This window comes from Curcuma longa, unplaced genomic scaffold, assembly GCF_044706935.1.
Source record: "Curcuma longa cultivar G26 ecotype Majalengka, Jawa Barat unplaced genomic scaffold, ITB_CL_G26_1.1 utg2798_np1212_758248_RagTag, whole genome shotgun sequence".
Classification (NCBI taxonomy): domain Eukaryota; kingdom Viridiplantae; phylum Streptophyta; class Magnoliopsida; order Zingiberales; family Zingiberaceae; genus Curcuma; species Curcuma longa.
The window spans coordinates 402,061-414,307 of NW_027435600.1; the positions used below are offsets into that span (position 1 = coordinate 402,061).

At 37.1% G+C, this 12,247-nt stretch overlaps 1 protein-coding gene across 1 annotated transcript; it reads right to left on the reverse strand.

Moving 5' to 3' along the window:
- Nucleotides 1-1,609: 1,609 nt before the first annotated feature.
- LOC141820184 (DEAD-box ATP-dependent RNA helicase 48-like) lies at nucleotides 1,610-11,787 on the reverse strand. The gene is made up of 11 exons (XM_074707461.1): nucleotides 10,871-11,787; nucleotides 9,292-9,398; nucleotides 7,735-7,790; nucleotides 7,438-7,662; nucleotides 7,079-7,285; nucleotides 6,912-6,998; nucleotides 4,038-4,133; nucleotides 3,742-3,957; nucleotides 3,164-3,346; nucleotides 2,023-2,327; nucleotides 1,610-1,847 (listed from the first exon to the last, which is right to left on the reverse strand). Exons 1-10 carry the CDS (start codon nucleotides 11,785-11,787, stop codon nucleotides 2,097-2,099), a joined length of 2,325 nt encoding a protein of 774 aa, XP_074563562.1. The 3' UTR covers nucleotides 1,610-1,847; nucleotides 2,023-2,096.
- Between the last annotated feature and the right edge of the window lie 460 nt (nucleotides 11,788-12,247).

A 12,247-nucleotide genomic window follows, 5' to 3' on the forward strand; every position in this document is an offset into this window, starting at 1 on the left:
TTTAGAGTATAGTTTATGTATTCAAAAGTCGAACTTTTAAAATATTCATCTCATTTGAGATTTATTGTTCTTCCAATTGTGTTTTACCAATGCATTACCTCAACCATTGATGCAAGAAGCGCAGCTGCAGAAAATGATATATCCAATCGCAAATGAATCCATGTGCAGCAGAAGTAAGTTCCTTTTTAATAATTTCTATGGCCTTTATAGAGCCATCACAATTGGTGACTAGTTTATTGCTGAAATGATTCAATCAAAGCCAGATAATTGCATGACTGTTACAGGAGTATGTGATTCATTCCCTTCATGCTGGCTGGCTAGCTGCATTCACAATTTCTTTTTCTGGATCTTGTCTCTTTCCCACAGACGTTTCCTCCTGGAGTTAAATGCAGCCTTAGCTTTTAGGACCACCTGAACCATAGACAACTGAGCTACACCACCTGCAGATGATGAGGGACCCTGAGCCTTGAGAACCATGGAGTCAGCCTGGCCTTTGCTGCCCACCATGCCAGCCTCGAAAAGAGAACTATACACTGACTTGGGTTTATGGCCAAAGCTGATGGACCAACGTGAGTCAGCGACTGGACGCAAAAGTGTATGAAAAGGATACCAACTGCCATGTTGTGCATTCTGAGAGAAAAGTAACTTGACAGAAAAAACCCAAGTGTGGAATAAAACAACAGCAAAGTTAAAGTACATCCTATGGAACCAGAACACTGGAGGCAGTGAGAAGTAATGGCAGCTGAAAATGGCCATTCATGGATCCAGCAGCACATGCTTCATGCAGGCTTGCCTAGGGGCACCAACTTGACTTGTCGTTTAGGAACTTTTCTGTCTCTACAGACTGCAGGAGGAAAATATGAATTACTGAAAAGAGAGAATAATAGGACTGTAAAGGCGACCCAGATGGCAAGTGCCAAGCTGGACATGGTGATCCATTGACTCAGAATAATGTTTGTCCATTAACTCGTTGATAATACCAGGCCTCGTGATCTCCACCTAAAACAGAGAATTCGCAGTCAAGATGCATAACTTAATTGTGCCAAACAAATAAAACCAGCCTTTAGTGAATTAAATTCTTTTTTTTCCCATTTACCTTTTTACATGTAGATTGCTTCATGAAACTAGACGTGAAGACTTAATCACTTCAGATTCAAATGCTTAGAGAATATTTTCTTATAAATGAAGTAATCAACCAGTGAAACTAAAGTTTCAAGAAGCCAACTTGAGTAGTTATGTATAATTCCAAAAGGCCAACTTAGATTTCTAACAGATTAGTTCTAAGATGTAGCTCTAAGATGTAGTTCTAAGAAGTCGACTTGAATTTTTGAAAAGATGTAATTTTCAGAATAAAACAACTATAATTTTCAACACACCCTTAACAGTGACACTGTGTATTAGCTATCGCTGGTTTAATTTTGAGACAGTTAAGAATAAGTCTCTTACACCTTCAGTAGACAACCAAATTGATCAGCTTAAGGACATCAGAATCTTAAATGCTATCATGTTATCATCATCTTAAAGTCAGCAGCAAGGACATATCCAAAAGACTGCAATTAGAAGGATGATCTAAAGAGTAAAGTACTATTACAACAAAGAACGTATTTAACTTAAACATATTACATATACAGTCTTAGCTTTTTAATTTTAAATTCTAGTAATAAAAATAAACTAGAGCTATAACAGACAAATTTTTTTGACGAGCAATAGAATTCAAAATTTCATTAAACAATCGCGCAGGCTGCATGGGCTGTATACTGTCCGAACTCGTTGCAAATAAGGATTACTCGTTGCCCAAAGGCAGTCACATTCATCTGCATTATTCGTCTGTCTATTTTGTTGCTCGTCTACAACACAAAAAGATGAATAATTTATTAAAAATAAGCTGATGCGAAAACAAAAATTAGCAAGGTGGCAAAGGTAACTTGCTACTGCATCAAAGAAATAATGCAAAAGATGTTGAACAAGATTATCATGAAACCACTTCACAGGCATTATCTGAAATTGGTTCATAGGTCATACCACATATAGGCGCTGGTCATGCTGCAAGGTTGGAAGAAGCTCCAAAGTGAAAGTGGATTGTTGCTTTAGTTGGATTACTTGCGAATTCGAATACCAGGAATGTCCTTCAATCCCATTTTTAAAGCTGTTTTCCTGAAAAGTGCTGGGGGTTCCTCCAAGCCAATCGACCGACAAAATTGGTTTGCCAATTCAGCCAGCGTAGTTTTGTCTCTTCCTATATCTCTAATGGAGTTGTAATATCCAAGCCATGCATGATACGCTCCTTCCTTAATGCTTGAATCGACTTTTCCAATGGAATCTTCAACCTGTCACACATGATACTTTATACTAGAATTATGTATAACCAAATACAACAAGTGAAAAATGGTGTTGACTATTTCCTGATTTCTCTAATAATTTTTTTCTTGAATTTTCTTTGATGAAGATTAAATGTAAAAAATGAATTTTATTACAGTAAACAATAGTGTCAAAAGATGGATAAGTGCATATTACTCACAGCTGTCAATAAAAGTGCAAAATAAGAGGTAAATAATCAGAGTGGGGAAAAAAATCCTGCGTGATCATTGGAGGTTACAACTTAAAAGTTGATCCTGTTCAACAGAATTAATTTTAGGACAGTTTCTAATGGACCTCATTCAACCTGGAATTTTGTAATAATGCTAGACCTGAGAAGCCAATAGTGAGAATCCCACACTAGGTTTATGGCCTAGTACTCAGAATCTTGATTTACCCCTTCCACGCCCATGTCAGACAGCTGACACTCAAATCCCAACTCCTGTAGTCCACACCGATACCTATTTGTCATGAATAATGTTTAGAAAACACATTGTTTGATACCTAGGTCCATATCTGATGCCTAGGCCCGTATCTATGGTACATACTCACACACAAGTTTAATTAAGATACATGGCAATTGCCATTCAGAATTCATGGCTAGTTAGATCCATCTGTAGGCCTTTGGGCCTTCCTCTGACCAAAAGTAAAAAAAAAAAGAATATAAATTAGAAAAAACAACCACCCACCATAACCCTTAACGTGAATGGAAATTTCCCTAATGGAAAGAGAGCTTGTTAATTTTGAATCAACGACATTAATATCCATGTACATTCCAAGATATGTATTAATATGTAAGAGCAGATACCTTTTGTCTTGTGACTGGATCAAGATCTGGAAGATGACACTTCTGAATTGGGAGATCTTTTATCTGATCCATGAAATATGCTTCCCATGGTGCAAGAACCAGAATGCCCTTCCCACTTTTGCCTTGACGTCCTGTCCTTCCAAGCCGATGTATGTATTGTTCTCGATCAGGAGGAATGCCAACCTAGATAGCAATTGATGATTTTTTTCATAGGTTGCACAAAGACAAGTGAATGCTAGATGCATTTGCATGATGGAAAACAACATGAAATATCCAGCTTATTTTCGGTAGATAAATTTATTTATGCAAACTTTCTCATATCATATCTCAATTGGTTATCATGAAAAGGCAGTATAAATGCAGAAAAGGCATTTCATACATCACGTTAGGTCAAATTGGTACCAAGGCACATGCCTAATGTTGATTATGGAAGTACATAAAGCTAGAGATTGACTTGTTCCATCAAAAGGCATATAAGATTAAATGAACCACGAACCGTGTTTACCGCATCAAACAAACACGAAAAAAGGTAATCAAGAAAGAAAACTTTTAAGTGTCATTCAGTACTCAAAAATTACCTGAACGACCAAAGTGACATCTGGATAATCCATCCCACGAGCAGAAACATCTGATGTCACAAGAATTATGCACTTTGATTCACGAAACTCATCAGAGATACGAGTTCGATAAAGTTGTGGTTTTCTAGAATGTATTTCCCGGACATTCATCTTCAAGTCTCGAAGAATAACATACAGAAAAGCTGTAACCATAGCGGTTGTGCAAAACACAATAACCTGAAGGGATGCTCAACTATTTAAATCTAACATACCAAACCATATAAGATGCTCAATCATTAGATTTGACTAGAAATGACCTTGTAATCCAACTCTTGCTGCAAGTGCTCCTTCAAAATATGATACACCAAGTGAAAATGCACCTGATGTGGTGCAATAATATACGACTGCAGAACCTGCATTTAGTGTGAGAAAGATTATTTAATTTAAGATATTACAAGAAAAGAATCTAGGGAACAAACCATTGCATTATTTAGAAATTGTAGGTTCTTCCACTTCATAAATAAAGGCTAACATGAGATATATTGACAGAACCTCTTCATTACTTAGTTACCAAAGGTTTCTCTTTTAAGGTAATTAGCATGGGAAAAACGTCATTATTGCTTAACTACTCATAAGAATAAATGCTAGCATTTCCTCCCTTTTGCACTGCAGTTTGTTATAATCCACTTTGTATAGTGAACAAAAGATGAGCAATGAACAAAAAGCACCAACACATAACAAGCTCACAGAGAAAGGACCCATAAAAACAGTGTTTACTACTATTGTAAGTTAAATCTCACTGAGTCACAAACACCAATCCCGGATGCAACTCGACTACCATTTCCATATTGGGACCATTTTAGAGTAATAATTTGCCGACCTTGAAGCTTCAACACACTTGAGCAATGCAGTCACAAAAATTTCCTTAATGCCTTGTTTACTCCTAAGGATGAATGAAGGAAAGGATGAATTGCACAAAGTGAGGACACTTTCCTTCATTTATTTGATGTAAAAGTAAAGCAAGGATGGATTCCAAATTCATCCACGGATCAATTTTTCTCTCATTTTCATCACCTTTCTTACTCTTGTCAACTCCAATTCTGACAACTCCTGACAAGCCCAGCTTCTTGTCCGTGTGCCCAGACAGCCCCGACGACCAGCCAGCAGCACTAGGGAAGACCCTGACTTGTAGCGGTCAACCTAGGCTACATGTTGTGGCCTTGCGAAGTCTAGGTCAGGCAGAGAAGCCTTGGTGAGGCCGGCCTAGCCACAAGGCCACCACACCAATTGGCACAAGCATGAGCTTTCCCAGTAAGTTTCTTTCCTTTCTCCCCTTTCTCCTTTCTTTTCCCACTGTTGATCCAGTGTTGATCCGTTCCCTTTCCACTCAGAATTTTTTTTCCACTATAAATTCCTTTCCCTCCTCCATGTGCACTTCAGGGTAAAAGAGAAAAGTTCACTTTGCCTCAGAGTTTGCTATATTTTACCCATAAACCTTTGGAAAACTGTAGCTTTTCCCCTCCATAGCTTAATAGCATTATATCTAGGTAATTGACAACGGTAAATAATTGGAAAACTTTGCCTCCTGCAATTTACTTACCTTCCCAAATTACCAACTGTATAAACAAAGATATGATCCCTTTTCACAGTTTCCAATACCAAAAGGTCAGAGAGGTTATGATTTACACATTATTTCATACCTTTTCATGTGTTTCCACGCCACCCAAGCCAACTGTATCAACATAGATATGATCCCTCTTCAGGACAAGCTGTGATACTCGTCGAACCTACAAGATCAAAATAAACAAAATGTCAGCAAAGAGAAGAGACAATATTCATGAAACTAAGCTGCACAAAAATGGTGGTACCTCTTTAGGAATAGTAGCAGAAAACAATAAAGACTGGCGCTGGCGTGGCACAGAGTCAACAATCTTTTCTATGTCCTTCCGAAATCCTAAGTCTAACAAGTGATCAGCTTCATCAAGTACAAGCATTTTCAAACCCATCAAACGTACAGAAAAACCAGATCTGTTTTCTATGTGATCCAGTAACCTGCCAGGGGTTGCCACAATAATCTGTAAAGTATTTGGTATAAGTACAAATATTATAAAGCATTTCCTCCCTTTTGCACTGCAGTTTGTTATAATCCACTTTGTATAGTGAACAAAAGATGAGCAATGAACAAAAAGCACCAACACATAACAAGCTCACAGAGAAAGGATCCATAAAAACAGTGTTTACTACTATTGTAAGTTAAATCTCACTGAGTCACATACACCAATCCCGGATGCAACTCAACTACCATTTCCATATTGCGACCATTTTAGAGAAATAATTTGCCAACCTTGAAGCTTCAACACACTTGAGCAATGCAGTCACAAAAATTTCCTTAATGCCTTGTTTACTCCTAAGGGCGAATGAAGGAAAGGATGAATTGCACAAAGTGAGGACACTTTCCTTCGTTTATTTGATGTAAAAGTAAAGCAAGGATGGATTCCAAATTCATCCACGGATCAATTTTTCTCTCATTTTCATCACCTTTCTTACTCTTGTCAACTCCAATTCTGGCAACTCCTGACAAGCCCAGCTTCTTGTCCGTGTGCCCAGACAACCCTGACGACCAGCCAGCAGCACTAGGGAAGACCCTGACTTGTAGCAGTCAACCTAGGCTACATGTTGTGGCCTTGCGAAGTCTAGGTCAGGCGGAGAAGCCTCGGTGAGGCCGGCCTAGCCACAAGGCCACCACACCAATTGGCACAAGCATGAGCTTTCCCGGTAAGTTTCTTTCCTTTCTCCCCTTTCTACCCTTTCTCCTTTCTTTTCCCACTGTTGATCCAGTGTTCATCCATTCCCTTTCCACTCAGAATTTTTTTCCACTATAAATTCCTTTCCCTCCTCCATGTGCACTTCAGGGTAAAAGAGAAAAGTTCACTTTGCCTCAGAGTTTGCTATATTTTACCCATAAACCTTTGGAAAACTGTAGCTTTTCCCCTCCATAGCTTAATAGCATTATATCAAGGTAATTGACAACGGTAAATAATTGGAAAACTTTGCCTCCTGCAATTTACTTACCTTCCAAATTACCAACTGTATAAACAAAGATATGATCCCTTTTCACAGTTTCCAATACCAAAAGGTCAGAGAGGTTATGATTTACACATTATTTCATACCTTTTCACATTATTTCATACCTTTTCATGTGTTTCCACGCCACCCAAGCCAACTGTATCAACATAGATATGATCCCTCTTCAGGACAAGCTGTGATACTCGTCGAACCTACAAGATCAAAAGAACAAAATGTCAGCAAAGAGAAGAGACAATATTCATGAAACTAAGCTGCACAAAAATGGTGGTACCTCTTTAGGAATAGTAGCAGAAAACAATAAAGACTGGCGCTGGCGTGGCACAGAGTCAACAATCTTTTCTATGTCCTTCCGAAATCCTAAGTCTAACAAGTGATCAGCTTCATCAAGTACAAGCATTTTCAAACCCATCAAACGTACAGAAAAACCAGATCTGTTTTCTATGTGATCCAGTAACCTGCCAGGGGTTGCCACAATAATCTGTAAAGTATTTGGTATAAGTACAAATATTATAAAATTATTTAACAAACATTAACATAATTGGCACATGGTCAATGATGAAAAAACTGATGTTCAACCAAACTTAGTTCATTGCAATAAACAGGTTGACAAAAGGAGAGAGTAAAGCATACCTGGCAAGGATTTGATTCAAGCCGCTTCTGATCCATCTTAAATCTAACACCTCCAATAAGTGTTTGAACACCAATTCCATCGTGGTGTCTTAATAAAACATTTGCCTCAGCTGCAACTTGAATGGCAAGCTCCCTTGTGGGACAAAGGATAAGTACATGAGTTTGAGGTATTCGCTGGTTTGTGTTACCATGCATTGCCTGGATGACTGTTTCAATTGCAGGAATCTGTTGGTTTTTATTAAACAATCAAAGGAAAAGAAATAATTATTTTTGGTGAATGCAAGGGATGGTCTATACCAGAAAGGCTACACTTTTGCCTGTCCCTGTTTTTGCTTTCACTAGAGCATCTTTACCTGCTTGAATCAAGATCAGGAAAAAATAGTTGAAATACTCGTCATGGAATGCAAGCAAACAGACAAGTATAATTGAAAATCAATGTCAAACAAACCCTAGTATGTAATAACAGACACACAGACAAGTACAATCAAAAATCAAAGTCAAATAATATGTATACTTCAACAAGCATGAAGTATATCCATATTCTCCATTGGAACAAGAATGAGATTCGAAATCCAGATAAGGCTACTCCAATATATATTGAGCAAGACACCATTAACATGATGAAGCATCACTGATCTTTTTGGAAGGTTTTCAAAAATGTATGCAAACAATGTGGTCGAAGAACCACATAAAGCATAGGATTTCTAGTATGCTTATGCGTAAGTTGAGGCACATGCAATCCACATAAAATTAAAACATATAATAATGTGTATTAATCAACTTAACCAATCCAACAATCTAACAAATCCAGATGCAGCTTGTTTCTTTTTATGGCCAAATCTGATTTGATCAACATGAACTTGCCTAGGATTTTAACCAGTTAGGGATCCTTATGCGGTCCTCATGATCAATATCAAGCAGTTCTTTAGAATATCCAAACTACTTAACAAATCAAAATGCTTTGGAACCACATAAGCATTATGCAGATCAGTCCTGTCCTACATGCATTATGAAACATATTTTACCAAACAAATCCTAGCTTGATGGTTTGGGGATGTTACTTCTACTGATGTAGCCAACTCTTCTATTGTAGGTATACCTAAACACAAGCGATGTATGTAGCTATATTGCAAATGTAAATGCTAAGTGCCACAATATTTATTTTAAGTTTTACACATAGTAAAATTATTTCAATGTAAAACATAAACTAGCCAATCTCACAACATGCTAATATCTTCTGTTGAATATTGAATATATTTAAAATATAATTTCAAACTTTACAATGATTTAAATTTACAAATAAAAAAAATTAGCCAACATTTATTTATTACTTAATAACCTATGCCTTGAACTATGTATTTTTTAATATTATTTACAAATTGTAAATGTAGCATGTCACTATTTCAAGTCACAAGTTGCATTTGCAATTTTGTAGCCTTCCAACCAACCTGTAAAAGGATTTGTAATTTGTAAATCATCTAAATTACCAAACTGTAAGTATGCTGCTTTACAGTTTACACAAAGGCATTGGAGAGTTCTAATTAAGGGAAAACAAACAGTCTTAACCTAAGTAAGAAAGCCCTAAGGGAAGCTAAGATTGGAACTGATCAACCCAAAGACAAAATCACATAGTTATTAGAGACTAAATCAATTATAGATCAAATTACAATTAATCAATTTGATAAATTAATTCAAATTAATAACCTTTTATAAAGACCATGTGCCCAATGAATCCAGCGAGCATAATAACACTTTCCCACCCATCTCTCCCTCTCTCATAATCTCCTCTTTCAGTTTACCATACAATTCATTAGTAATGCAGAGAGATAGAAGTGGTGACATTAGACACCATACCATCAAGACAGACTGGAAGTGCTGCATCTTGGACAACAGTCATTTGTATATATCCAGCATCAGTAAGTGCCTTGATTGTCAGTGGAGAGATACCAGAATCAGCAAATCTAGGGACAAAAAATTGCTTGATAAAAAATCTCAATTGCTAAAACAAGGATAATTGATGGGAGAAATGGAGGGAAAATTGGAATTTTGAGAGAGCAAATTCAAAACATCTAATTGGAGCAATAAGTTACACATAAATTCTTAGCTTAACATTGCAAGCAAAATAGGTAGAAAAAGCAGCTGAGTGACAAAACAGCAAATAAAATATAAGCAGACGGAAATGAGTGTCCATGATTATCATGCATCAAACAATAAGTTACAAAAAAAAAAAATCTTAGCCTAATATTTAAAGTTAAGTAGGTAGAAAAACAGCAAAGGGTGAAAAAAAGCAAAATATTCATAAACAGATGGAATAAGTGTCCTTAGATTATTATGCATATTGCATAACCAAACATGAAAATCTTTAAAATGAATCTTATTTGCTCAAGGAAGCCAACAAACATTACGAATGCACTGTCAAGTAACAAGTCCACATCAAAAACTTTAAAACTTAAAACACAATAAATGTTTCATTATGTTGTAGTGCTATGGAATTTGTACAGTATATAAATATCATATTAAATATTGATGGATCATCAATTTAACTATACTGCAGTAATCCTTAATCCATACATCTTAGTGTGCAATGGTTTGATATGCCATGTGGACAAGCATCAATGATGGGCGGACAAGTAGGGATGGAATCCTTAAGTCAATAATCAATCATCCGGCTAAAATAAGCTGAGCTCAAGAGTGGGAATTCAGTAGTTGGATGACTTGGTTTGGTTTGGATAAGGTAAAAGTATATGTCAGAAATAAAACTCAGGTATGTCAGCATGTAAATGGCTAGATCATCATAAAATCAAAATAATCAACTTTCTTTTGCTCTCAAGTGCTAGCATCTAGTTATTGACTTATTGTTTGAGTATTTGACAAGCATAAATGATGAATGACAAAGAGAGCAATTAGCTGAGATCTCAATGGCAGTTCAACATTGTGAATATGCAGCAACAATAACAAACTCAGATTAATCTACAACTCACTGAAATTCTCTTTACAACCTGAATCTTGATCCTTCTGATCAACAATAAATCTAGCACTGTTTACTTATTTTGGGACTGCATGCCATATTCACATGATACACACTACCAAACTTACTTTTTATGTAACATATTTCTTCTACGACCAAATAATAAAACTTTTGATATTTATACAAATCTATTTAAAGGTTGACATTTCTTAACTAAAATTTTAAATAAACTGACTAGAATGGATAAATATCCTCATCAAAACTAACGCAACTGAAAGTCTATAAGTCTGTAACTGCCGCCATAAGAGAAAAAGAACCTAAAAACCATATAATTACTGCTTAACATGCAGTGTATCAAAACTAAAAATCAAATCGAAGGGAAAACATAAGGTTTACACATGTGATGCTTTCTACAGAGCAACAATTTCCCAAAATTAACCATCTGAATAATCCTCAAAGAGTCACCTTTTGTTAGTTATAAGTGTTTTGTGGCCAGCATTGGCATGTGTTGTTACATTTACAACAGCCTTCTTTGCTCGCAACTCATTGCGTATTTCTTGGATCTCATTAGAAAGATCACCATGTCCTACCATGCTCTTAGGCAACCTCCTTGGAGCTTTCGTATCAAAGTTCCTCAAAGCAGCCTTGCTTAAAAACCTATTTCTTGAACTAGAGTCAGTTATCATATCTGATTCTTCTTCTGATTCCCCCTCATTTGCAATGTTCAATCTTGGAAACATCTGTAAGCCAGTCCGAGTACCCATATTTGCACCCCGAAATGCCTTAACGCCCTCCTCAGATTCCGATTCCTCGTCGCTTGATGAGATGTTCCTCCACCTCGTCTTCGATCTCGTCCTGGACCCCCTTTTGGAAATCGTCGAATACTCTCTTCGCTGACCAAAAGTATCAATCCAACCGACCTGACTCTCAATCAGATTTTGCCGCCCGGCCACGAGCTTCTTCAAATCATGAGGCGGTAGGGAATTCACAGCGCGGGACTGACGAGGACGGGAGCGGACAGGGCCATCGTCCTCGTTCCAGAGGTCTTCAGCTCCCTCCTTCATGAACCGGTCGGCGAGGGCTTTCACTTGCGCTTTGGATGTCATGGCGGCGCCCGAGTCAGCAATGTCGCTGGACGATTTCCCGGCGCGCTTAGCGCGTATCTCGGAGCGAAGACGGGCCTGATAGATCTGCTTCTCCTGCCCGAGGAGGCGGCGCTCCTTATCCCTGGCCATCTTCTCGTGCATCCGCTTGTATTGCCACTTGCTGAGACCACCGGGGAAGGTCCGCGGGCCGCCTCCCATGGAGCGATGAAAGATGAGGGCAGCGAGGAGCTTGTGAAGTGTTCCTGAGCGTTCTCGAAGGACGCCGGACGACGCCATGGCAGTGACGAAGGCGGCGTAGCGTATGTGACGAGAAGAAGGGGATTGGGGTTTAAGTTTAGGGTCGTTTAGGGTTTTTTTTATTCTAATATTTTTCTTTGTCAATATTATACAATTGAATTTCAGTAAAATATAATTTATAAATCTATATTTTTATAGTAAATTTAAATATTAATTATTAAAACAAAAAAAATTACACTCTCTCCCTGATATAATTTTATAAATAAATTTTCACAACATATTTGATGCCTCTCAAATCTTTCTCAATTATTATTTTTTCATTCATTAATCATTAACTATTTATTATTCAATATAAAAATTGAATTTATGAATAAATCACTAACATTATTATGACATCTGGATTTTATGGATCATCACAGTGTAGTAATTATTGAACTTTCAAATGTTGTTTGATTAGTTGTCTGTCATAATTAATATATTATGCATGTCATAAAATCTA

Excerpts from the sequence above, each read along its gene's own strand:
- LOC141820184 (XM_074707461.1), bottom strand. The coding sequence starts at position 11,787 with ATGGCGTCGTCCGGCGTCCTTCGAGAACGCTCAGGAACACTTCACAAG. Across the intron at positions 6,999-7,078 it reads CTGCTACTATTCCTAAAGAG|GTTCGACGAGTATCACAGCT; the intron begins GTACCACCATTT and ends TTGATCTTGTAG. Across the intron at positions 2,328-3,163 it reads ATCCAGTCACAAGACAAAAG|GTTGAAGATTCCATTGGAAA; the intron begins GTATCTGCTCTT and ends CATGTGTGACAG.